Source organism: Canis lupus, chromosome 3 (assembly GCF_011100685.1).
Source record: "Canis lupus familiaris isolate Mischka breed German Shepherd chromosome 3, alternate assembly UU_Cfam_GSD_1.0, whole genome shotgun sequence".
Taxonomy (NCBI): domain Eukaryota; kingdom Metazoa; phylum Chordata; class Mammalia; order Carnivora; family Canidae; genus Canis; species Canis lupus.
The window spans coordinates 71041536-71068730 of NC_049224.1; the positions used below are offsets into that span (position 1 = coordinate 71041536).

At 44.6% G+C, this 27195-nt stretch overlaps 1 protein-coding gene across 2 annotated transcripts in view; it reads left to right on the top strand.

Moving 5' to 3' along the window:
* Positions 1–27195, top strand: part of STK32B (serine/threonine kinase 32B) — a 385550-nt gene that overhangs the window by 81650 nt on the left and 276705 nt on the right. For both annotated transcript variants that reach the window (XM_038533402.1, XM_038533403.1), the window contains exon 2: positions 17914–17969. In XM_038533402.1, coding sequence (XP_038389330.1) covers positions 17914–17969 — 56 coding nt within the window. The remainder of the gene's footprint in view (positions 1–17913; positions 17970–27195) is intronic.

Genomic DNA, 27195 nt, shown 5'->3' on the forward strand with positions numbered 1-27195 from the left:
GCAGCTTTAGGCCACTTGCAGTTATCTAGTTATTTGCTTACTTGCTCCTAGTCTTCTTGCTTAGAGGGTAAATTCCACAGGGGTGGAGGCCTCTTCTGTCCTGGCCACTGCTCTTTGCCTCACATGCAGCCTGTGTGTGCCTATGCAAGTACTTGTGCATGAATAACTAGGGTGACTGACTTACAAACGCTTGGCTAGATGGCATATAGTTGCCTCTTCTTCCCCATGCTGTCTGGTCTCCATAGGCCTATACTGCTTTACCTTCCCTGCATTATCACTTCCTTACCCCTGCCTTATGGACATTCAGAGGCTTTGGGGACATTTACTTTCTGAATTGCCCACCTGCCCCAACTCTCAACCTGCCCTGGAGTTTTGATACCTCAGATGTATTGCATACCTGCTTGTGATCTATGTTTGTCTGTGCTTTGCACATACAAGAGTGAGACTATTTTGCCCCCAGAACCAATTTCGCCCTTTAGTAGGGGTTGCACCCCATTAGGTGTTCCACACTTTCGGTGGACTCCACCGTTTAGTAAGCTCTTTTGCGTCTTGTAGGTGAAGTCCTGTTGGCAGTAGAAAGGAGAAGCTTGATGCCCTGTTCACTGGGATTTCTCATAGAAGGAGCAAGAGCACATCTAACCGTGGGGGCGTGAGGGAGATTTTATACCGGGCGGGGATGTTTTCCATTTCCATGTAGACAAAAGAGGAAATGGTTTAGTCCTTTCCTTAGCAACTTTCTGAAAAGGAGTACTTTGGAGCTCTGCTTGACAGTGGGGAGCATAAGTCCAGAGAGCTCTCATTTCCTTTCTTTCTGCTCTCAAATATTGTCAGTTTTTTTTTTCCCCCGACTTCTGTTCTCAAGGTTTTATCTCCTTCCAAGAATCTGACATAACCCTAGTGGATGCTCAGCAATTTGTGTTACGGCTGTGTGATTCTGTTACAAAATGTTCCATTTTTAAAATAAATTAGATAAGGACATTCTCAGTTTTGAAAGAAGGCACTCAGCCTATAGCTGTGAGGAAGGAGCATCATATATGAGCTCACCACCTTTTTATAGTCTGAAAATAATGTAGTACTTGAGCTACAAAAGTTCTAATTTTTTTGCACAGACTCTATTATTTCCTTAAAGTTATAATGATTTCTCCATCCTCCGCATGCATTTATTTCAATATCCAATTATTTTATAAGCCCTACACATGGAGATCCAGGGCTCACATACACATAGACGCTAAGATGAATGCATGTCATGTTCAGGGATAATGTGTGAAATCCTGAGAATTTTTGAGATTTCCTGTCTGTTGGTGATAGAACAACAATGATTAGGGACAGTGATTGGGAACCTATGTGGTGCTGTGCTTTGTTCTGAGCATTTTACAGATAGTAAATAATTTGATCCTGCAACAAGCCATCATACAGCTGCTGTTACCATCCCCCTGTGTTAGAGAGGACACAACGGGTCACAAAACTAGTAAGGGAAGAACTGACTTCAAGTTCTGTATATGTAATCATGTCATTAAAATAATGATTAACAATAACAACAACCAGTGATAATGGTTGGGATCCTAATAACACCAAGAGCAAAGGCCCATGGCAAGCATACTTTATAGAGCAGGTCCGGTCAGTTAGGTAGAATGGGGGATGTTTCCTATAATTCATCTCTAATTTTTACACCGACTTTTGAAGGTAAGTGATATTGTTGATCATATTTTGCAAACATGGAAACAAAGCCTGTGAAGGTTAATGAAGCTTGAGGTCAAGCAGTGTTGGTGGATGGGCTGAGTCTGGAGTTGGGCCTGCCTGCACCTGAGTCTGTGCTGGATTGCCTCCTTGTGAGGGCTGAGGAAGCTTCAGCCCCTGGTAGCAGGTAGGAGATAGCCATCTGCTCAGGAAATGTGTTCTGGACACCACTTTGTGGCCAGCCACATGGAGGGGCCAGGGAAGCCTAGAAGGACACGCCTAGGCGTGTCCATGCAGATCTCCTGGGCCAATGGCTAGGCCAGCAGGAGAAGGGAGAAGCAACCACAGAAATGTGGTAGAGTGTCTGTGTGTTCCTTGTAGACTCTTCATTCATTCATTCATTAATTCATTCATTCATTGCTTCATTTACCAATGCTTCAGGGCCTGCATACAGCAGGGATGTGACCGCGTTCATGCCTATGGCATTTGGCTCAGTGGACCTCTCTGTGGACTCTCCCCTACTGGGTTCTGGTATAGACTCAGTTATGCAACCCTCCTCCCACCCAGTTCATATGTCAAAGCCCTAATCCCTAATGTGATTTGGAGGTGAGGTTTGGGAAGGTGATTAGGTGGAGATCAGGTCATGAGGTTGGAGCCCCATGATGGGATTAGTGCTCTGGTGAGTTGAGGGAGAGATGAGAGCTCTCTGACTCCACTGTGTGAGGACACAGTGAGAAGACAGATGTCTCTGAGCCAGGGAGAGAGTGTTCAACAAGAATTGAACCTGCTGGCATCTCCATCTTGGATGTTCCGGCCTTCAGACCACGATAAATAAATGTCTCTTGTTGCGACCCCCAGTCTGTAGTATCTGTTGTAGCTCTCTCTTCTTTCCCCACAAGTGATCCTTTTTTCTTCCCCAGTCTCTGCTTCCTCTGGAGCCTTCACTCTCTGTATCTCCTCAGTGCTGGGGAGCCAGAAATCATCATGGATTTCCAAACCTCTTTCCCTTCCGGCCACATCCCGTGTTCTTACTGATGTGTTCTGTGTCTTTCCCAGGTCTTCTCCTTTTCTCTCCCCCTCTCCTGATCCTGTTCAGGCACTCTTGCTCCCTGTAGGGCCTGGATACCACATGTCTCCCTCTGCTCCTTGCCCCTCTTCCTTGGGGGCCTGCACTGCGGTGGCCATGGAAGCTTATTGAATACAGTTTTCTCTCTATAAGCCAGGGTCCCTCGTGATGCCTAGTCCTGTGCTTTTCCAACAGCAATATCTACATCATCATCACTATAGTACTTGTCTGCTAGGACACTGTAACAAAGCATCACAGACCGGGGGCTTAAACAGTTGAAATTTATTCTCTCCCAGTCTTGGAGGCTGTTAAGTCCAAGATCAAGGTGAGAGTAGGGTCAGTTCCCTCTGAGGCCTCTCTCCTTAGTGTGTAGATGGCTGTCTTCCTTCTGTGTCCTCACATGGTCATCCCTCTGTGCATATCTGTGTCCTGTTCTCCTCTTATTATAAGGACACCAGTTGGTTTAGAGTCTACCCCAATGACCTCATTTAACTTAATCACATCTTTAAAGGCCCTGTCTCCAAACACAGTCACATATAAGCTTCAACACATGGATTTTCAGGGGGCACAGTTCAGCCTATAACAGTTACCATCATTTTTTATCATGCCACCTTTGTCGTCAACCTATCACTTCCCCCACGGCCATTTATTGATCACTTAGTATGAGCTGGGCTCTGGCCTAAACTTTTACACAATACACAATCTCAGTTGATTTCACAACATGCTCATGACCCATATTTTTCAGGGATGGAGAAAGAAGTGAAGTCAGTTCCCCATCTTGCCTACTCGAGAAAGTAGCTCTCTCATGCCCTGGCTCTGCCAAAATGTCATTATCTCCTCAGTCTGTAGGTCAGGGGAGCCGCCATACAGCCCATCAGCTTGTAAACCAGACCCATTTTTCTGACTTATGTAATTTGGCTCTCTCACAGAGAAACAGTTATGAACTTTTGACTATGTTTGTGAGATGTCTGGATAAGCAAGATGTTTCACTGCTGCACTTGTCAAGATGTAGGATCTCTATTCTTCTCCTTAAAGCAATCAGCATTTTCTTGGCCCTGAAGCCATCTGAGGATGGTCCCTTCCTTGCCCCCACCCCAAAGCTTCCTGAGTTCAGCCCTGTTATAGCACTAACATGGTGCCTGCTTACCTTCTTGACAGGGAGTGCATGGTGGCTAGGACAGAGATTGGTTCGTTTCTGGCCCACAGCCTGGAATAGAACCAGGCCTTCAAGAAGGTTGGGAAAGAAATACAAAATAAACAGAAGATTGTGTAAACCCAAGGGGACACCAGAGGTCATGGATATTAAGGGTGTCAATGAGGCTTCTCATCTCATTATTCTGGGTTATGTTAGGCTAATAAGGGATCAAGACCATGCATGTGTGTGCATGCCCATGTGTGTGCATGTGTATGCACGTGCCTGTGTAAGTGTGTGTTTTAGGGGACATCAGTGCTCTTTAACAGTTCATGACAATGAATTCATCATTTAGGTGACCTTGTAGAAGGCAGAATTTTATGTTGGTCCCATGGCCTTCTTACCTAGCCCCCCTTAATTGATTATGTCATATTACCTTATAAAAAGAAGATTGTCTGGATGGACCTGATCTAATCCCACGAGCCCTGTAAAAGCAGAGCGGTTTCTCCTGACCAGTCACTAAAAGGAAAGTAAGAGAGATTTGGTGCATGAGAGTATTTGATGCACTATTAGATGGTCAAAACCAGGAGAGAAACAGGGACTTCTGTCCTGTAACCACACGGAGCTCCCACCCCAGACTTCACTGCAGGTCTGTCTCTTGTTCCTGTCCAGGCATGCTGCCCAGTAATCTGACCTCAACCCTCTGCCAAAAGGCACTTGCCTTGACTTAGCCTGAGGGCCATTTTTTGGTCCGTGGATGTGCATTTGCTCCAACATCACTTATTGAAAGGCTGTTTTTCCTCCACTGAGTTTTTGCACTTCTGTCAAGAATCAGTTGGGCATATTATGTGTATCTATTTCTGGGGTCTCTGTTCTGTCCCATTCATGCATATCTATCCTTTCTATACCACCTGGTCTTGATTTTTGAAGCTACATAGTACATTTTAATATTGGACAGAATTAGTCCTCTCTCTGAGGACAGAGAAAACTTTATCGTTCTTTCTCAAGATTGTTTTAGCTATTCTATGGTTAAAATACACCACTCTTCTTAGGATACTCAGCATTGAGCAGTAGATTAGCACTGCTATCATCTCTGCAAAAGAAGAAGTAACAGACATTGTTGTGACTATTAGTTATTACCTCCTCCTCATTCTACTCATTAGTAGGTGAGTTGAAAAATATCAGTAGACTCTAAAACATTAATTAGGCCCCTAATCCTGTACTATCCTTTCCCCAAAAAGGTCAGAAAATGGATAACTTTGTTTGCAGGAGAAATGGTCATGCTTTACATATTTGTAGAGCTCCTCTTGGAAGCATTGCTTTGAGAGTGAGCTTGGACCTAACAGATGAGGTTGCATCTAGCTGCATCACTTCTTCCAGGTTATTTGTCCTAAGTTTGCACAGCCTGGAGTTTGGGAAGTGACCAAAGCCTCCCTTGTCCAGACCTGGTTAGCTTTGATTCTACCCTACCAGGATGAAGAGCCAGATGACATGATGTGTCCAAACTATATTTTTGTTTCTACAACTCAGATGGATATAGGTGTGTACACACAGGTACACATGAATGTAGGCTCACTTGTTTGGTTATCCATCTATCCGTCCAGCCAGCCGGCCATCATTTATTGACCTTTTTTCTGAGCCAGGTGCTATTCTGGGTGCACTGGGTTGAGTAGCATCCCTCCAAAATTCATGTCTACCTGGAGCTTCATAATGGGGTCATATTTGGAAGTAAGGTTTTTGCAGATTTAGTTACTTAAGATGAGGTCATGCTAGATTAGGGCCCCCATTCAATGACTAGGGTCCTTGTTAGAAGTGGAGAAGAAGGATGGAGACAGTGGGGAGAAGGCCATGTGTCAATAGAGCCCGAGACTGGACTAATAGAGCCACAAGCCAAGGTACAGTAAGGATTGCCAGCAGCCTCTGGAGGCTGGAGGAGGCGAGGAAGGATCCTGTCCTAGAGCATTTGGAGGGAGAACAGTCCTGTTAGCAACTTGATTCCAGACTTCTGGTCTCCAGAACTGTGAGGGAGTGAATCTCTGTTGTTTTAAGCCCCCCACCCCCAACCCCCACCCTGTTTGTGGCTCTTTGTTATGGCAGCCACAGCAAACTACCACAGAGAGCATGGAGGAAGCAGGTTGTCTGAGGCAGCCTTGCTTTCGAGGAATTGTTAGTCTAGCTCTTATTCTCCTCTCTCAAACGTGTGTTTGACGCTTCCCTTATCACTGATTCCACATTTCCACCACCCTCCAAATTACCTTCTTTCCTGAGATCATAGCCATATAATATTTTCCTGTATGAATTAGGCATGTGATTTCCTAAATGTTTATGGAAACAGTGTTTTTGCTGATAACAGTGCAGAGTGAGAAGAAAAAAAAAAAGGCTTTGAGGCTTTATGAAACACATTTATCAACAAGAAAACAAAACAGTTTTTAATGAGGCCAAAAGAAGTGATTGCAGCTCAGTTTGGCAAACACTGTTGTCTACTCTGTGCTGAGGATCTAAGCAGGAGTGTATGAGAAGTCTGTAGGAAGAACTGGTCCATGGCCATGGCTAGCCAGAGTAGATGCTAGCCAGGGGCTGGATCGTGTCTTTGGCTGAATATGAGACCTGGGTGTAACCATGGCTGAGACCTGTACCTTAGGGCAGAGGAGCCAGGGATGGGGTAGGTGGGCCATGTGCAAAGGTGGTTCCTCCCAGGCCCCAAGTGTTCATGTAACGGGATATGGTGGGAGTTGCTGGGGTATAACCAGCAGCCTTGAATATTTAGACTGAATATGTGCACATGGTCCCTCACTGTGCTCTTCCCAGGTCAGGAGTGGCCTGTTCCAGCCCTGGTACAACCTGTGAGTTTGTGGCCTTTGAGTGAGTAGCTTACCTGCTGAGGGAGGAGGTCACCTCCTTGAGTTATGGAGAAAGGAGGAGCCTGGTATTTATCAGATGCCTTCCTTTTCAGTCACTGGGCTTTATCATCTTGGATATTGTTACATTTAACTCTGACTTGCTCAGAAATTTATTTTGGGAGCCAGTGAACAGAGAGGTACTCATTCAATTTGGTTTTGTCCAAATAACTGGGTTGTTCTCCCAGTGCTTCTAGAAGAATAGCTGTTCTTGTCTCTGCTGGAGGCCAAGTAGGGTCTGTTAACCTGCACTGCCATGTCCCTTCCTCCATTCCATCTTGAATTCCTAGGGTCATCCCTGTGACTCAGTTTCTAGTTGTGTGCACATCACTAGGGATTAAGACTTTGTTCATCAGAGACATCACATGCAATGCCTATTTGTGGAAGGAGGAAATACACGATGTATTCTTGTACCTGCTAGGATAAGACTTTTCTCTTCAAAACTTACCTGGTGTAACATTTGGCCCTATTCTCACCTATGTGTTCTCCTAAGAATGACTTTGCCAGTTAGGGGAGCCAGCTCAGTTATGATTATGTGAAATGTGAACATGAATTTGAGAGGAGCGGATTTCTTTTTGTGTCCTGCTACCTTGAGTGTATTCCCATTCGTCACCTTATCAACCCTATGGGGCAGGTATCATTGTGCCCATTTCACAGATGACCATGGTGGGATGTTGAGAAATGAAGGGCTGCCTCTTCCTGGTTTCTCTCCCCAGCCCTCTGTCATTGCTCATGTACTCAGCACTCCCATAGACTTGTCCCTTTCAGGAGTCATCTGGCCATTCATTCATATTCAGTAAATATGTATCAAGGACCTCCTGTATGCCAGGCACCGTTCTAGGCTCCAGAGATACTGTAGTGAACAAAACAGGCCAATAACCCACACCTTGAAGAGTTGGCTTTTCAAAATGGGGGTGTAGGCAATGAACACAATTACTACAAAGGGGATGACTATGCAACAAGATAGGGAGGACTGGGGAGGTCACCCAGGCAGAGTGTCAGGGAAGATCTTTTACTTCTTAAGGGAGTATGGACCTCAGGATGTGAGGGAGCCCGTATTGGGTTGAACCAGGGCCAAGCATTTAGGGTGGAGGAACAGCAGGAGAATGCCTGGGTGGGTGGGAGGCTGATGTGCTCCCCAGGAAGGGAGAGTGCACAGAGGAGGCTGGCAGGCAGGGGAGGAGCCCTTCCAGAGCACAGCAAGGAGTGTGGGGATGCCACTGGAGAGTCTGAATAGTCTTTGGGGTGTGAGCTCTTGAGGTGGTGGGCAACGGAGAGAAGGAAGCAGTTCTCCTGCTCTTGAACCTGGGAGCAAACTCAGACCCTGGAGCTGATAGGTGAGCTCATAGCAATACTGTCCCTGTCCTAGGACTGCAGTGATCTCATCTCCTACTGAAAGTGCAGGTTCCTGGGGGACTAAATCCCCTGGGAACCCCTGATAAACAAAGGGAGGTGGGTCCTTTGGAGTAATGCTTTTCCAACCTGATGCATCCTCGCTCTGAAGAAATATCCAGTGATCTCAAGCATTAACCACCCTACTCATTCCTCTTCACTCACACCCCAGTCCTGCTGTTCTGGGAACCCATCCTGCTGATTTATGCCCCTGGGTGTGTGTGTGTGTGTGTGTGTGTGTGTGTGTGTGTGTGTGTATGTGTATATATATATATATATATAAAACGTATGACTGACTGCTTTTCTTGGAGCCTTTCCTGAAATCCCTACATCTCCTACCTCCTGGAGAGCTCTTATAATTCCTCAAACCCACACTTGGGGTCTTGTGATTTTGGAAACTTTGCCAGACTGTCCCCACAGCATAGAGTGCATCCCCCCATCTCAGAACCTGGTGCCTAACCCTGCTTCTGCTCCAGCACCTGTGTTCATGTCTGCAGGACCTGGCTGTGTCCCCTGCTGGGCTGTGAGCTCCTTGTGAGCAGAGCCTGTCACCTCCCAAGTCCCTGCTCCTGTCAGGGCCCGCATACCATAGGTGCCGCAGATGTGAGAGACTAGATCTGAGTCTAGTGATGAGAATGTCCTTAACCCTGTTACCCGCATATGGACGGGCTAGACCAACGCCTGGGCATACTTGCTTTGCTTCTCCCTTTCCTGGGCTGCTCACTGACCATTCACTCCATCAGGTTTTTTTTTTTTTAAGATTTTATTTATTTATTCATGAGAGAGAGAGAGAAAGAGAGAGAGAGAGAGAGAGAGAGAGAGAGAGGCAGAGACACAGGCAGAGGGAGAAGCAGGCTCCATGCAAGGAGCCCGACGTGGCACTCAATCCCGGGACTCCAGGATCACACCCTGGGCCGAAGGCAGGCACTAAACTGCTGAGCCACCCAGGGATCCCCTGTTTTTTTGTTTTAATAGACTTTAAAAAAAAAAAAAAAAGCAGTTCAAGGTTCACAGCAAAATTGAAGGGAAGACACAGAGATTTCTCACATACTCCCTGCTACCACATAGGCAGCTCCTCCCCCGTTATTGACACCCCCACCAGAGAGGTGCATTTGTGTCAGCTGCACCTCCTTTGACACATCATCACACAGAGTACATAGGTTACATTAGGGATCTGTCTTGGTGTGGAGCATCCAGTGGGTTTGGACAAACGTATGACTGACAGGTGTCTACCATTATGGCATCCTACAGAGTATTTTTACTGTCCATAGAAGTACTCTATGCCCACTGCATCTCTCAGATAGACTTGCTTTATTTTTATTTATTTATTCATGACAGAGAGAGAGGCAGGCAGAGACACAGGCAGAGGGAGAAGCCGGCTCCGTGCAGGGAGCCCAATGTGGGACTCAATCCCAGGTCTCCAGGCTCATACCCCTGGGTGAAGGCGGCGCTAAACCACTGGGCTGCCAGGGCTCCCTGATAGACTTGCTTTAGCAAGACTGATACAACTGCTGGGGTCCTGTGTCCTTAATTACCATCATGTGGCAGTTATGTCTCCCTGCTCCCCACAAGCTCACAACTAAATTTAGATATTTCCAAACAGCTTAAACCAACATCACTGGACTGGTTTTCTTCCCCTCGGAGCCCTCTATCACTTTCTCATCATGTTTAGAAAACCTCCCAGAGGCCTTACCCCAGCCCCAAGTGACTGGCTCCCCAACTTTTGCTTCTCCCCAAACTAGCTACATTCCAGCCAGCCTTGCCTGCTTGCTCTGCCTGAGGACCATAATGCACATTCCTGCCAAGGGCCTTTGCACTTGCTTTTCCCTCTGCCTGCAGTAACTAGCCATCCCCTGGATATCTTCGTGGTGTATTCCCTCACCTGCTTCACAAATCTGTTCAGTTGTCCTCTCCTTAGAAAATCCTGCCCTGGCCATCCTGTCTAAAGTAGCAGCTCCTCTCCCAACATAGTCACTGTTCCTCTACCTGGTGGGGTTGACAGAATAATGGTCCCCTGAAGATGTCCACATCTTAATCCTGGAGCCTGTGTATATAGTACATTACACGGCGAAAGGAACTTTGAAGGTGTGATTAAAGTGAGGACCCTGAGGAAGGGAGATTTTCCTGGATTATCCATGTGGGCACAATGGAATCACAAGTGTCCTTATGAAGGAAGAAGGGGGTTGGGGGGTCAGAGAAGGAGATGTGGCCATGGAAGGACAGGGTGGGGTGATGTGGGGCCATCGACCAGGGAATGCAGGCAGCCAAGGAACCAGTGATTCTCTAGAGCCTCAGAAGAAATCTCAGCCCTGTTAACACCTTGGTTTTAGCTCAGTGAGAACTGTGTTGGATTTCTGACCTCTGGGACTGTAAGATCATAAATTTGTATTATTTCAGCCACTTCGTTTGTGGTAATTTGTTATAGCAGCATGAGGAAATGAACACACATGGATTTGTTGTCCTTCATTGAATTTACCACTGAGTTATGGATTGATGGGTTATTTGCCTCGTGCCCCAGAACGTTGTCAGCTTCATGGATGGAGGGTCATTTTGTCTTCTGTTCACTACTGGTCTCCAGGACCTGGGACAGGGCCTGGTACACAGCACACGTGCATTCAACTAGTGTGCATTTGTTGAATAAGTAATTAATAGAAGCATTCATGGTGATGTCTGCCACAGCTGGATCATCCTTCCTTTCTGTGTGGAGGTAATTCCCATAAAGAAGGCGATACCAATTCCCAGTCCCTGAAGAATCTTCGTCCTGTTCTTCCCATCTTACTACCCAGTTCACTCATGTGTGTGCTCGGATGTCTTGTGAGTGTGTACTCTCTGTTACCTGCCAGGGGCACCTGGGATGCAGAGGGGCACAGGGCTCAGCTCCACTTCAAGGAGTCACCTGGATACCCACATTTCTTCTGTGCTGATGACAGACGAAACCAAGCCCAATGATCACTGCCACTATGTGCTAATGACAGAATAATCTTATTTTGAGAAAAACCCAACCGGAGGAGCCTTACCCCATTTTAAGGATGACCGAGTGAGATTCTGAGATACTATACGGCCAGGCTGAAGGTCCACAGCTGGAGCACGGGTTTGGGTCAGTACTCTTTCAGGGCATTCAAGAGTTCAGACTGATGCTCTTCTGAGTGGCTTCTGTTTGTTGAATCAGCCATTTGCTTGGTCATTGCCCATGGCCCTGACCCTGACTTGGGGAGGTAGGCGTCTCTACCCACATGCTACTGATGGGAAAATCAGGGCTTGGAAAAGTAACTGTATTTCCTCTGGTCCACAGTGACCAAAATGGTGAAGCTGGGTTTAAAGCTAAGTGGGACACCAAACCCTCCCTTCCACCTCTGCCCCTTCCCATCTTCCCCGTGTTAGGGACACCTTCCCTGTGTTCCACCTACCTCCATCCTGGGACCAAAAGCTCAGGTGCTGACAGGATCAGGCAGGAAATAGAGATGCATGTGAACTGGGCTGCCAGGGACAGTGTGAATCACAGAGAAGACTTTACTGTCCTACTGTCAAGGGCCATCATAGAGCCACTTTTGGCAGATCTTCAAATTTTTGAAATGATGTTGGAAATCAGCAATTTTGGGGGACGTTTCCTATACAGGCACAGCCAGCCCATGTGTGATCTGTGTGTGTGGCCCCAGTGATATAAGGAAGGAGCTCCCGGTTTAGCTTTCTTTCCAGGCAGGAAAAGGGACATTTGCTTGCTTTCTTTGCCTCATGCATGCAGTCCTTAAATGCCTGTATTTTTTTTTTTTTTATGATAGTAACACACAGAGAGAGAGAGAGAGAGAGAGGCAGAGACACAGGCAGAGGGAGAAGCAGGCTCCACGCACCGGGAGCCCGACGTGGGACTCGATCCCGGGTCTCCAGGATCACGCCCTGGGCCAAAGGCAGGCACTAAACCGCTGTGCCACCCAGGGATCCCAAATGCCTGTATTTTTATGGGATGTTGATTGGGGGTTACATTCCATTAGAGATTGTTTGAAAGGGTAATTAGCTATCTTGAAATCTCACACTCGCCTCTGAATAAACTGCTCCATGAAGGCAGCATGTTGAAAGAATGCTATGAATTTCCTTAGAAATAATTGGTCTGATGGAAATGAGAAAGGAGCCCACAGGCTTGAAAGACAGAACAACCAGATTTGCCCAGCGCGATAATCACCATCAGTAACTAATGGATCCTAATACAGTTCTAGCTTTATCACCCCTGTGATGTTTGGTCATGATTGAATGAGACTGGTGTTGTATCATAAAGGTGAAGAATGGGGACTAACCTCTCATGCAGAATACTATTGATGATAATACCTTATCTTGGTAGCCTTTACTTTATTCCAAATATTTAAGCTGTATGGGTTCATTACATGTGCACAACAACCATAGGTAAGCATTTTAGTACACCCATTTTATAAGTGAAGAGACAGGCACAGAGAGGTTAAGTGACTTCCCCAAGGTCACCCAGCGGGTAGTGGTGGAGTCACAAATCAATTCCAAGCAGCCTGGCCCCTATGTTTCTACCCCAAACAATTCAACTTTATTTTCTGCCTTTTAGTAAAATTATGACAAGGCTGGAAATCCAACAATAAAATAGTTGTCATTTACTAAATCCCTGTGTGGCTGGCTTTGTGTGTCAGAAAGAAATGCTTCTGGCTTCCAATGATAGCAAACTTGGCCCACAGCAGTTTGAACATATAGGTTTTCTTTTCTTTCTTTCCTTTTTTTGAAATATACTAAGTCTAGAGGTAGGTGGTTCCTGGCATGGCTTCAGAGGCTCATTAACAGGGAGTAGTTTTCTCTGTACCTGCCTTGGCTTCTTGGCCCACAGTCATGAGATGGCTGCAATAGCTCCAGACATCACATCCACATCCATTGTAGGAAGAGGCAGGTGGGTTGAAGAGCCATTTCTCTTTTTTTAAGATTTTATTTATTCATTTATTTATGAGAGACACAGAGAGAGAGCCAAAGACACAGGCAGAGGGAGAAACAGGCTCCACGCAGGGGGCCTGACGTGGGACTCAACCCCAGATCTCCAGTCTCATACCCTGGGCCGAAGGTTGCACTAAACTGCTGAGCCACCCGGGCTGCCCTGAAGAGCCATTTCAACTGTAACTTTCCCTTTTCATCAGGAAAACATGCTTTCCCAGAACTACCCCCATAGTCCTCTGCTGAGGTCTCATTGACTAGGCCTGTGTCACAAGGTCACTGCAGGTTGCACATGTGTCTGGGAAAGTAGGGTGTACAGTTGTTTTGATTAATGTGATGGCCCCTGAACCATCAGTAGCACCTGGGAACTTGCAAATTCTCTGGCTCCTCTGCAGACACTCAGGGGTAGGGGCATGATCGGTGTTAAGAAGCTTCCAGGTGATCATGATGAACACCACTGGATCTGACCAGTTGTGTCTCATTGCCTGGGGCTGGCCACGCTGGTCCCTAAATAGACCTAAGGTTTCCTTATCCAGGAGGCAAGGAGAGTTGAGCCTAGCCTGGCAAACAACCAGTTATTTAATGGGCAATGAGTCATTTCATTGTCCTTGTGACAGTCCTCCAGGCAGATGCCACTGCGCTCTTATTTGGATAAGGTCACTGGCACACCATGTCTTTGCCTTTGGCCAGAAGTGTGCCCCTTGTTTCTACCTTAACAGCATGCTTGTCACAGTGTCACCCATGGCAGCTCTCTCTGTGTCTTGTGGCTTGAACAGACACTGCTTTTTAAGAGTGCACCTTATCATCCCCGAGCTGGCTCCCAAAGTCCTTGTGACTTCTCCCCGTGGGGCAGTTTAATGATCTAGAAGCTTACAGGTGTCCAACTGCCCTGGTTTTCCCAGGACTGCAAGCTTTTTGGGGATGCAGGACTGTCAGTGCTAAAACCAGGAAGGTCCCAGCAAACCAGGACATAGATGGTCACCCTAAAAAACTCGCTCGTCAACCCCTCATGTTCCCCAGCCAAGTCCTCTTGCTCTGGGCCAATGACCTGATGTGACAATGCAATTTCTAGAGCCTTCTTCGGCATGGCACTGTCACGGAAGCCATTTCAAACTGCTTACCAACCAACTGTAAACCCTTCACTTATTCAAAGTGTGTTCATGTAGGCACTATTTATGTGAGTATCAGTATACCAGGCCTCAGGGAGATGCTGAATAAATGGAAAGCACAGGCCCATATGCTCAAAGTCGTTTAAATCCAATCTAGTTCAATAAGCAAATAAACATTACATAAGTACCTATTTGTCTCATGTATTGTGTTGGAAGCCCCCAAGGAACACACATTTTTGTAGGGGATATGGATGAGTGAGATTATTTACAGCATTATAATGCTGATTATTAAAATAATAATAGGTTTTGACATTTGCCAGTTGACTCAGTAATTAATACCCTTCTCCAGTTAAGAGATAAGACAGAAGGTGGGGAGCCATGGAGAACCATGCCTGACCTGGCGTTGGGGCATGGGACTCAGGAGGCCAGCAGCAAGGGCTCCCTGATGTGAAGCCCAGAATTAGCCAGATGCCCCCTGGCCGTTCAGGCAGCGCTGGATCCTGCAGACACCTGCATGTGGTGGCTGGCCCGAAGTAGCTTCTGGCAAGAAGGATTAGAGGAAAAGCTTGCTCCCTGAAGACAGACGGTTTCCAGAGAGAGAACAGAATAAGCAGAAATATATCCTGTGGTTCCTTGTTTGGCTCACCACTCGGACGGCTCATACCACCTTTGATGGGTCAAGAGGCCACAGGTGTTCAGGGAAATAGCCCTCCTCAAAGAAACCAGGTGAGAGGGAAGATTGCTCCTTGTCCCCCAGCAAACAGTGATGGTTTTTTGAGAGGTTGCACTGGGTCAGGCACTATTCTACGTTTTTGTGGAATGTAGGCCTTGTTGCTCCCACTTTACAGGTGGGATAAGTGAGGCACACGGAGGCCAGGTGATTTTACCCAAGGCTGTGGCAGAGCTAAGTGATGGATCTAAGGAGTCTGACTCAGGCTGGGTTCTGATCTGTGGCTAAATGTCTACAGGAGGTTCAGGGATGGCACAAAGGAAAAGACGATACATTGGAGTGGGGAGAGGCTTCCTGAGAGAGCCCGTGAGCCACATGTGCGAGGCCAGGCAGGAGTTGGGCTATTGAGGAAAGGCTTTCCAGGCCCGTGAAACCACGGTGCAGAGGGGTTGCCTCTTGAGGCTGCAGGGAGCCTTCAGGGGGCAGAGACATTTGCTGCTGAGTGTGTGTGTGTGTGTGTGTGGGGGCAGCTGGCATATGCCAGCAGTGATGCTTGCTCTTGGGGAGGCAGGGGATCTGCACATTTACTGGCTCACTGCTGGGCACGTGACAAATGCAGTCCGGGCATCTTGTTTTTCTCTTCTCCTTGACTTTTGGTGAGTGGGCAAGAGGTGAAAGCATGGAATTTCTTTTCCTGGCAAGTTACATGCAAAGGAAACCAAACTAGGTCAAAGAACCAAGGTTTTGCTAAGTTAACCATTAACTTTGTCTCTCTATTCTAAGCATGTTAGATATTCGAAGGCACACTGGATTCTGACTTGGCTCCACAGGGACAGAATTGAACATAATCGTCCTCCACGTATGGTTAATTCAGAGGGAACTGATTGTGTTCATTCACTTTCACATCCTTGCCCCCATAACGTAGTGAACCAATCAATTCATTTCATCTTTGGTAAATGACATGTCTCTCCTAGTTATCGGGAACTGGCTGTAATTCAATATAATTAAAAAATATTTACCGAACACTCATCATGTACCGGTAGTTGGCTTGGCACTATAAATGTCGGACCTTCTTTCCCTCGGTCCTTTAGTGAATGAGTATCTGTTGAATGCTCACTGTGTACTAACACTGTGCTAGGTGCTGGGGACACAGTAGGAGAAACAAACATGGCCTTTAACTTTAGGGAGCATAGCATCTAGTGGGGAAAAATTGGTTTTGATCAAACCCATGTAAAACAGTGTAGAACAATGTGTTTTGGAGGAAAGTCCCACAGTACTGGGAGAGTGTAGTAGGGGAGCAGACTAGTCTGGAGGGGGAGCACAATCTTTTCTGGATGCAGAAGGGTGAAGAGGGAGCAGAGTTATCAAGTGTGCAGCCAGGAAAGGAGCATTAAAGGCACAGAGAATCAGGGTGCCTGGGTGACTCAGTGGTTGGGCACATGCCTTTGGCTCAGGACGTGATCCCAGGGTCCTGAAATTGAGTCCTGCATTGAGTTCCCTGCAGGGAGCCTGCTTCTCCCTCTGCCTGTGTCTCTGCCTCTCTGAGTCTCTCATGAATAAATAAATGAAATCTTTTAAAAAAAAAAGGCACGGAGAATGACTGTTTTAGGCATAGAAAAGAAGCTTGTGTGTCTGGAGCTCAGTGGGTGCAGGGAGCGTGGTAGATGGTGAAGCAGGAGAAGTAGCAGGGGTTTGATTGTGTAGGAATTTGCTCTTTTCCCAGAAAGCAATGAGGAGGCATTAAAGGGGTGTTTGCAGATGATGAGCAAGACCCCCTGCCTGTGACAAGCACATATCCCAGGATGGGAGGGTCAAGAGTGGATAGAGGACTGCACCAGAGGGTGGCCACAGGAGGACAGATGGGAGAGATAACCAAGAGGTAATGTGGATCTAACCTGATGAAAGGCTAGCTACGGGGCTGAGTGAGAGAGGTGTGGGATGAGTTCCAGGCTTTGAGCACGTGAGGTCAGATGCATGTTGAAGTACTCCTCTTACGCTCCATTTTTGGACCTGTTGGGTTCAAGGTGGCTTTGAAGCCTTCAAGAGTTGTTGTGGGGCAGGCATTAATCAGTACATACTGGTGGGAGGCCAGAGAAGAGGTTCCTTGGAGAGTCATTGGCAATCAGGTGGTGGCTGAAGCCTTTGGCGCTAGCGAGAAGAAGAAAGTGGTAGATGGAGCTTGACAGACTTTAGTATTGAGTGGCTGGGAGAATGAAGCTGAGTGTGCACAGTGCATGCGCTGAAGCATGAACTGGCTTTCATGGAAGCCAAGCCTGCTTCAAAAAAGGACAGAATGGCCAAGTGCAAGGAGGACAATCAAATGTCCGTTGGACTTAGTGGCATGGCTACGCATGATTCGTCTGCTGTGTTGTAGGGTTGGGGCAGAAACCACACCAGAGTAAGGCAGTAGAAATAGCAAGAATGAGGAGACCTACCTGGAATTACAGCATGAAGGGGAGGCATGAGACAGGGCAATACCGGGTTGAGACTGAGGGATCGTGGTCTTCATCCTCTAGTAGCTAACAATGCCAGGGCTAGACAGATGTCCAAGCAGGAGGGACCCACAATATGGTCATGACATTTGAGGGTTCAGATACCATTAAGGAGATGGAGTTAATGCCTTGGACACTGAGATAGGTGAGATGAGTGTATAAGATCTGAGGAGTACCAGATGGACAAGAGAAGAACCAGAAGTGGGGAAAGGTCATCCTGGCATCAGGAACAGCAGCAAGTTGAACAGCAGCAAGCAAGAATTTGGTAATCCATGTATCTAGATTTTTCTCTCTGATCCCTTCCCCTGGGCCCATAAGACGTCTCACATCCTGCATACCCACTGGGGAAGTGTTGAGGGGGAAATAAAGTGTGCTGAGAAACATCCATTCAGTGGTGGAGTGCTGCCATGGCAAATAAAATGCAATTGAAGCCAGAAGCCATTTGGAATACATGGGTAGGTCTGTGGAGAGAACTTTCAAGAACCAGTGCAAAGTTTGGCAAATCTGATTTGTTTTCTTTCTTTCCCTCATTTTCTTTTGCAGTCAACTTTGACCATTTTCAGATTCTGCGGGCCATTGGCAAAGGGAGTTTTGGAAAGGTAAGAATGAAGGATTTTTAAAAATTTCATTAACAAAACAAAAAAGTCCTGTCGGCTAGGCTCCTGTACATGTGTGTGTCTGTGTGTCTGTTTTTGTGTTGGTTGCTGGGCACTGGGAATTTCCTGTTTGACAGAAAGATTGTAGTTTGCCAAATTTGACATGTGAAAGAAAGTCTGAATAGTTTCCTTTGGATCCGCTGTAATTTCATTTTGAAAATTAAGTTACCACGGCAGCCCTGGGTTAGGTGGATTACAGTGGTAATTATTTCAAGATTGCTTATGCTATTTCTTCCTTGGGGATCTAAATGATTTGGAAAGTAGAAAAACAAAAGCCACAAATTTAGGAGATGGCCAACATCAACTCTTTCCTGCAGTGTAGGCATTTTATAAATAAATTTTACTGTGGAAAGACTATTTGACATGAGGTCTACCCTCCTAACAAATTTTTAAGTGTGCAGTATATTATTGTTGAACAATGTTGAACAGCAGAACTCTAGGGCTTATGCATCTTACATAGATGAAACTTTATGCCCTTTGGTTAGTAACTCCCCATTTCCCGAGCCCCTCAGTCCCTGGCAACCACCATTCCTTTCTTTGATTCTATGACTTAAACTGTTGTAGGTACTTTGTATCTGTGGAGTCATGAAGTATTTGTCTTTCTGGCTTTCTGGCTTATTTCACTTAGCATGGATTCAAGATTCATCCATGTTGTATTATAGAATTTATATTGTAAAATGTCTTTGTCTTATAAAAAGGCTGAATAAAATTTCATTGTACCTGTATACCACATTTTTAAATTCATTCATCTGTTGATGGACGTTAACATTTCTACCACATCTTGGCTATTGTGACAAGTGCACTTACAGTGGACACAGGATTGCAGTTATCTCTTCTGGATCCTGATTTCAATTACTTTGGGTAAATATCTTAGAAGTAAGATTGCTGAATCGTGGTAGTTTTAGTTTTAATTTTTTGAGGAACCGCCATGCTGTATTCCATTGTGGTCAGGCCGTATGACATTCCCACCATGTAAACATTACATATTACATATTACATTCCCATAGAAACAAATAGTGTGCAAAAGCTCTAATTTCTCCACATCCTTGCCAACATTTGTTGTCTTTTGTGTTTATTGTTTTGTTTTGTCTTTTGATAGTGGCCATCCTGACAGGTGTGAAGTCATATCTTATTGTGTTTTTTTTTTAAAGATTATTTTATTTATTTGAGAGAGAGAAAGAAAGAGAGAGAGAGAGAGAGAGAATGTGATGGGAGGGGCAGAAGGAGAGGGAGAGAGAATCCTAAGCAGACGCTGCACCAAGTATGGTGCTGGATATTGGGCTCAGTCCCATGACCCCATGATCAGGACCCAAGTTGAAACCAAGAGTAAGAAATTTAACCATCTACATCACCCAGGCATCCCTTATTATGGTTTTGATTTGCATTTCCCTGCTGACTAGTCCTATTCAGCATGTTTTAACATACTTGTTAACTGGTTGTACATCTTCTTTGGAGAAATATCTATTCTGGTCTGTAGCCCATCTTAAAATCAAGTTCTTATTTTTTTTTAAATTTATTTTTTAACTATAGCCAATTTGAATGCCTTTTATTTCTTTTTGTTGTCTGCTTGCTGAGGCTAGGACTTCTAGTACTATGTTGAATAACAGTGGTGAGAGTGACATCCCTGTCATGTTCCTGATCTTAGGGGAAAGGCTCTTAGTTTTTCTCCATTGAGAATGTGAGTTGTAGGAGCTCCTTACATATTTTGGAGATCATCCCCTTGTCAGATATATGGCCTCTGAATATTTTCTCTCGTGCTGTGGATTGTCTTTGCACTCTGTTGATTATTTCCTTTGCTATGCAGAAACTTTTTAGTTTGATGTACTTGCTTATTTTTGTTACCTGTGTTTTTGAAGTCATATTGCATGCAATCATTGCTAAGACCAGGGTCATGAAGCTTTATTTTTAAAATGTTTTCTTGGGGGGTGGGGGTGAATGGGTGATGGGCACTGAGGGGGGCACTTGACGGGATGAGCACTGGGTGTTATTCTGTATGTTGGCAAATTGAACACCAATAAAAAATAAATTTATTATTAAAAAAATAAAATAAAATAAATAAAAAAATAAAATGTTTTCTTCTGGGAGGTTTATAGTTTCAAGTCTTAAAATTTAGATCTTTAACCCATTTTGAGTTGATTTTTGGTTGTAGTGTGAGATAAGGGTGCAGGTTCATTCATCTGCATGTGGATGTCCAGTTTTCCAGCACCATTTGTTCAAGAGACTACATTTACCTGTTGTGTATTCCTTTTTTGTTTTGTATATTTTTATTGGAGTTCAATTTGCCAACATATAGCGAACACCCACTGCTCATCCCATCAAGTGCCCCCCTCAGTGCCCACCACCCAGTCACCCCATCCCCCCACCCACCTCCTTTCCACCACCCCTTGTTCGTTTCCCAGAATGAGGAGGTGTTCTGTTGTTCTCTCTGAGATTTCCCACTCATGTTCTCTCATGTTCTGTCTCCCTCTCTGAGATTTCCCACTCATTTTCTCTCTTTTCCCCTTTAATCCCTTTCACTAATTTTTATATTCCCCCAAATGAATGAGACTATATAATGTTTGTCCTTCTCTGACTTACTTCACTCAGCATAATACCCTCCAATTCCATCTACATTGAAGCAAATGGTGGGTATTTGTTGTTTCTGATGGCTGAGTAATATTCCATTGTATACATAGACCACACAGCTTCTTTAAATTCATCTTTCGATGGACACCGAGGCTCCTTCCACTGTTTGGCTATTGTGGACGTTGCTGCTGAACATTGGGGTGCAGGTGTCCTGCCGGTTCACGGCATCTGTGTATTCTTGGTACCCTGGCCAAAGATCAGTTGACCAGATATGCATGGATTTCTTTGCTGGTATCTTTATTCTGTTCTATTGGTCTCTGTGTCTTTCTGCCAGCACCATGCTTGTTCTGATGACTGTAACTTTGTAATATAATTACAAGTAAGTGTGATGCCACCAGCTTTGCTCTTGCCCAAGACTGATTCAGCTGTTTGTGATCTTTTGTGGTTCCATACGAATTATAATTTTTTTCTATTTCTGAAAAAAAAAGGGCGTCATTGGGCTCTTGATGGGAATTGCATTGCATCTGTAAATTGCTTTGGGTAGTATGGACAGTTTGATAATATTAAGTCTTCCAGTCCATGAAATGGATGCCTTTCCATTTGTTTGTCTTAATTTCTTTTGTCAATGTTTTGTTACTTTCTGTATACCAGTCTTTCAGTTTATTAGTTAAATTTATTCCTAAGTGTTTATTCTTTTTAGTGCTCTTGTAAATTGGATCATTTCTCTAATTTCATTTTCAGATAACTCTTTATTCGTGTAATGGAGACACAGCTGATTTTTGTATGTTGATTTTGTATCCTGCAACTAAATGAGTTCATTAGTTCTATTTTCTTTCTGTGGCATCTTTAGGATTTTTTATACATTAGATTGAGTCACCTGCAAACAGGGATGGTTTTATTTCTTCCTTTCCAATTTGGATGCCTTTTATTTTGTTTTCGACTACATGCTCTTGCTTGGACTTCTGGTACTGTGTTGAACAGAGGTGGCGAGAGTAGGCATCCTTGCCTCATTCCTTATCTTAGAGGAAACTCAGTTTTTCAGCCTAATGTTAATTGTAGGATTTTCAATGGCCTTTGTTGTGTTGAGGTAATATCCTTCTATTCCTACTTTGTTGAGCATTTTTATCATGGAAATGTGTTCACTTTTGTCAAGTGCTTTTTCTGCCTCTCTTCCAATAATCGTGTGATTTTATCTTTTATTTTGTTACTGTGGGATATCACACGAATTAATTGATTTCCATATATTGAACCATCCGTATACCCCAGGGATAAATTCCACTTGCTCATGGTATGTGACCCCCTAAAGTGCAATGATTTGATTTGCTAGTAGTTTGTTGCAGAGTGTTGCGCCCATATGCATCAGATAGATTGGCCTGTTGTTTGTTTTCTTGTGTCTTTGCCTGGCTTGGGCAACAGCGTTATGCCGGGCTCATAACCTGACTGGACATGTTCCCTCCTCTTTAGTTTTTGGGAAGAGTAAGAAAATTGGCATTCATTCTTCTTAAAATGTTTGGTAAAATTCAACAGTGAAGCCAACTGTCTTGGGCTTTTCTTTGTTGGGAGATTTGACATTTGTTTGTGGAAAGTATATATTTGTAATCCTCAACTGTTTACAGTGACAGGTTCTTGGAAACAATGGAAAAAAGGCAAGGACTTTTAAAGAACAAGAAGGAGCCCTTAGCTGAGCCTGTCTGTTCCCACTTACTCAGAAATCTCCTTTGGCAGTATTTACTTTGGCTACATACTGAATGCCAGATATCCTTATTTTCTCAAGTAAATATTATTTCTATTATACAAATGGGAAAACCTAGACAGAAATACTTAGACTTGGCAACTCCAAAAGATGAAGTGGCCCACCCATGGCCCCACAGGCAGGAAGAGTCCCAGCTGGGATTTGAACCAAAGACTGTTGGATGACTAGGCACCTGCTGTTTTAAAAACCCAGACTCCTGATTAGACCATTCACAACCCATTGTTAAACAGATATTGATCTAAGAGGTTGGATAGAGTCAGCCTTCCCACCTTTGTTCCCTCCATTCCTCTCATTTCCTCCCTTCCTTCCTTCCTTCCTTCCTTCCTTCCTTCCTTCCTTCCTTCCTTCCTTCCTTTTTGTTCTTTTATGAATTCAGTCCATGAATACTGAGTGCCTACCCATAGCTAGGCACTAGACTTTGATCCAGTAGTAACCTGAATAGATTTGAGTGTTTTTCCTTGTAGAGCTTACATTTAGAAGGGAGAGAGATGACAAACAGGTAAATATGTATACTTATGGTACATTAGATTGTAACAAGTACATTAAAATATAGGAAGCTGAGGGGTGTGGTGTTCTGGGAGGTAGTGGCAGAGAGGGGTTGCTGATTATAGAACTAAGCCGTCATGAGGTCGCCACTAACCACATGTGGATATTTAAATTTAAATTAATTATCCTTAGAGAAGATGATAAACGTTCAGTTCCTCAGGCACACTAGCCACATTTTAAGTGCTTAGTAGCCACATGAGGCTGGTAGCTACTACATCAGGCAACTCAGATGATAGGCCATTTCCATACACCTAGGCAGTTCTGTTGAGCAGTGTGCTCTCAAAGAGCGTGGTGGAGCACCCTCAGTGGTAAGAAGCTGTGTGAGCAGAGTCCTAATGGAAGTGAAGGAGGAAGACAGGTTCCAGGTGGAGGAAGCAGCAGGTGCAAAGACTCTGGAAAGGAGAGTGGTCCATAGTTTCAAGGCGCTTCAAGGTGGGGAGAATGAAGGGGAGCAGGTCAGTGATGTCAGCAAGGACCAGATCACATAGGACCTAGACAACCATGCTGAAGATTGAGAAGAGAAGGCCAATCAATGGGAACCTTGACAGGTTCTTCTGCCCATTTCCTGACTGGATTATTTGTTTTTAGGGTGTTGAGTTTGGTAACGTTTTACAGATCTTGGATACTAGCCCTTTATCTGTTGTGTCATTTGCAGATATCTTCAGGCTGCCTTTTAGTTTTGTTGACTGTTGGCTTTGTGGTGCAAAAGCTTTTTATCTTGATGAAGTCCCAATACATCAATTTTGCTTTTATTTCCCTTGCCTTTGGAGATGTGTCTAGCAAGAAGTTGCGGCAGCCAAGGTCAAAGCGGTTTCTGCCTGTGTCTTCCTCTAGGATTTTGATGGATTCCCATCTCACATTTAGGTCTTTCACCAATTTTCAGTGTATCTTTGTATATGGTCTAGGAAAGTGGTCCAGTGTCATTCTTCTGCATGTGGCTGTTCAATTTTCCCAACACTATTTGCTGAAGAGATTGTCTCTTTCCGTTGGATATTCTTTTCTGCTTTGTTGAATATTAGTTGTCTGTAGAGTTGAGGGTCCATTTCTGGTTTCTGTGTTCTGTTCCATTGATCTGTGTGTCTGTTTTTGTGCCAGTACCATACTGTCTTGGTGACTACAGCTTTGTAATACAGCTTGAAGCTCGGCATTGTGATGCCACCAGCTTGCTTCTCTTTTTCAACATTCCTCTGGCTATTTGGGATCTTTTCTGATTCCATACAAATTTTAGGATTATTTGTTCCAGTTTTGTGAAAAATATTGATAGTATTTTGATAGGGATTTCATTGAATGTGTAGATTGCTTTGGGTAGCATAGACATTTTAACAATATTTATTCTTCTAATCCATGAACATGGAATGTTCTTCCATCTTTTTGCATCTTCCTCAATTTCTTTCATAAGTGTTCTGTAGTTTTTATAGCATAGATCCTTTCCCTCTTTGGTTAGGTGTACTCCTGGGCATCTTATGGTTTTTGGTGCAATTTTACATGGTATCAATTCCTTAATTTTTCTTTCTTATGTCTCATTGTTAGTGTATAGAAATACAACTGATTTATGTGCATTGATTTTTGTATCCTGCCATGTTGCTGAATTCCTCTATGAGTTCTCACAATTTTCAGGTGGAGTCTTTTGGGTTTTCCGTGTAAAGTGTCATGTCATCTGTGAAGAGTGAGAGTTTGACTTCTTTGCCAATTTGAGTGGCTAATAAATTTTTGTTGTTGTTGTCTGATTGCTGAGACTAGGACTTCTAGTACTATGTTGAACAACAGTGGTGAGAGTGGACATCCATGTCATGTTCCTAACCTTAGGAGAAAACTCTCAGTTTTTTCCCATTGTGAATGATACTGTCAGTCTTTCATGTATGGCCTTTATGATATCGAGGTAATTCCCTCTATCCCTACATGGCAGAGAGTTTTAGTCAAGAAAGGATACTGCATTTTGTCAAATGCTTTTTCTACAGGGCAGTGGAACCAGTTCCTTAAAATAGATCTGTCTTTTCTTCTCTTCCTCTCTCTTTCTTATTCACTGGTTCCATCTCCCTGGAGAATCCTTTTTTTTTTTTTTGCCTTTGGCCCGGGTGTTTATTATGCAGGTGATAACATATATGATTAGTCTGAAAGACAAACGTCAGCACTATAATAGTCAGTACTGGTTTTTTTTTTTAAAATTTATTTTTTATTGGTGTTCAATTTACTAACATACAGAATAACCCCCAGTGCCCGTCACCCATTCACTCCCACCCCCCGCCCTCCTCCCCTTCTACCACCCCTAGTTCATTTCCCAGAGTTAGGAGTCTTTATGTTCTGTCTCCCTTTCTGATATTTCCCACACATTTCTTCTCTCTTCCCTTATATTCCCTTTCACTATTATTTATATTCCCCAAATGAATGAGAACATACAATGTTTGTCCTTCTCCAACTGACTTACTTCACTCAGCATAATACCCTCCAGTTCCATCCACGTTGAAGCAAATGGTGGGTATTTGTCATTTCTAATAGCTGAGTAATATTCCATTGTATACATAAACCACATCTTCTTTATTCATTCATCTTTCGTTGGACACCGAGGCTCCTTCCACAGTTTGGCTATCGTGGCCATTGCTGCTATAAACATCGGGGTGCAGGTGTCCCGGCGTTTCATTGCATTTGTATCTTTGGGGTAAATCCCCAACAGTGCAATTGCTGGGTCGTAGGGCAGGTCTATTTTTAACTGTTTGAGGAACCTCCACACAGTTTTCCAGAATGGCTGCACCAGTTCACATTCCCACCAACAGTGTATGAGGGTTCCCTTTTCTCCCTGGAGAATCCTGATTACCACGTGGTGCAAGGTGGGAAGAAGGAGGATTTAGGAAGCACTTACTAGCAAGAGGCCAGAGCAAAAATAAAGCCCTAGGAAACTGTTTCAGGTACATTTATTTTGCTCTGAGCACTTTGAACCCATTCTGACTCAGCAAATGATTATTCAGGATTAGTACTTTATTAATTTTTTATAAATGTATTTTATTTAAATTCAGTTAGTTAACACAGAGCTACCCTATGACCCAGCAACTGCACTACTAGGTATTTACCCAAAGCATGCAAACGGTGTGATCTGAGGGACACCTGCACTCCAGTGTTTATAACAGCAATGTCCACAATAGCCAAACTATGGAATGAGCCCAGATATCCATTGACAGATGAGTGGATAAAGAAGCTGTAGTATACACACGCACGCACGCACACACTGGAATGTTACTCAGCCATCAAAAAGGATGAAATCTTACCATTTACATCCATGTAGATGGAACTGGAGGATGTTATGCTAAGAAATAGTATTTAGGAACACCTGGGTGGTTCAGTGATTGAGTATCTGCCTTTGGCTCAGGTGGTGATCCCAGCGTCCTGAGATCGAGTCCCACATTGGGCTCCCCACAGAGAGCCTGCTTCTCCCTCTGCCTATGTCTCTGCCTCTCTCTCTGTGTTTCTCATGAATGAATAAGTAAAATCTTTAAAAAAAAAAGGAATATATTTTGATGTGTCCAGTACCACTTTGGAAATCGTGGTGAAACTCTTCACTCCAGCTTTTATTCTGGGGTTCACCCCACTTCTGGGACCCCTTTCCCTAGCTCACACTTTGGGATAGTCCTGGAGGAGGGAGGATGACCAGTTCCCCAGGCCTGGGCTGTAGGGTAGAGTGTCACTGAGGTTTGCACCAAGGAATGGGGGGGGGCGGGGAGAAACATGGTCCTTCAGACTGACACACGGGTCACAGTCCAGTTCCCATGCATCCCTCGACTCCTCCCTAGCCGGTTTCCAGGTCCCTGTTCTTGGCCTTCTGTTGTCTCTGCTTTGGCAGCCACAGTGTCCCTCAGCGTTCCCTGCCTCCACCTTGGAGGACCAGCCTCTGGGTCCCTTTTTTCCTTTCTTCCCAGGGCTTCCTAAGGGTAAGGCTGGTGTGTCTGGGACCAAGCTGCCAGGATCCCCAGAACTCCCGAGTTGCTGAGGGAGGCCCTGGGATTCCTGCTGGCCTTCTGCACGTGTGGGTGTATAGGGATGAGTTTGGAGTCTGCATTCAGATTTCAAAAAGTGCCGTCTCTATAAAGGGCAGGGGAGACTGGATGTGCATCTAATATTTTCTAACGCTTTAGTATGAAAATTTGCAAAAATATAGCAAAGTTGAAAGAATTTTCTAGTAAGCACCCATATCCACCATGTACACTCTACCATTAACATTCTACTAAACTTATTTTATGAAATCCCTATCCTTCCATCCATTTGTTAATCCTTCTTATTTTTTATGCATTTCATAGTAAATTGCAAATATCTGTA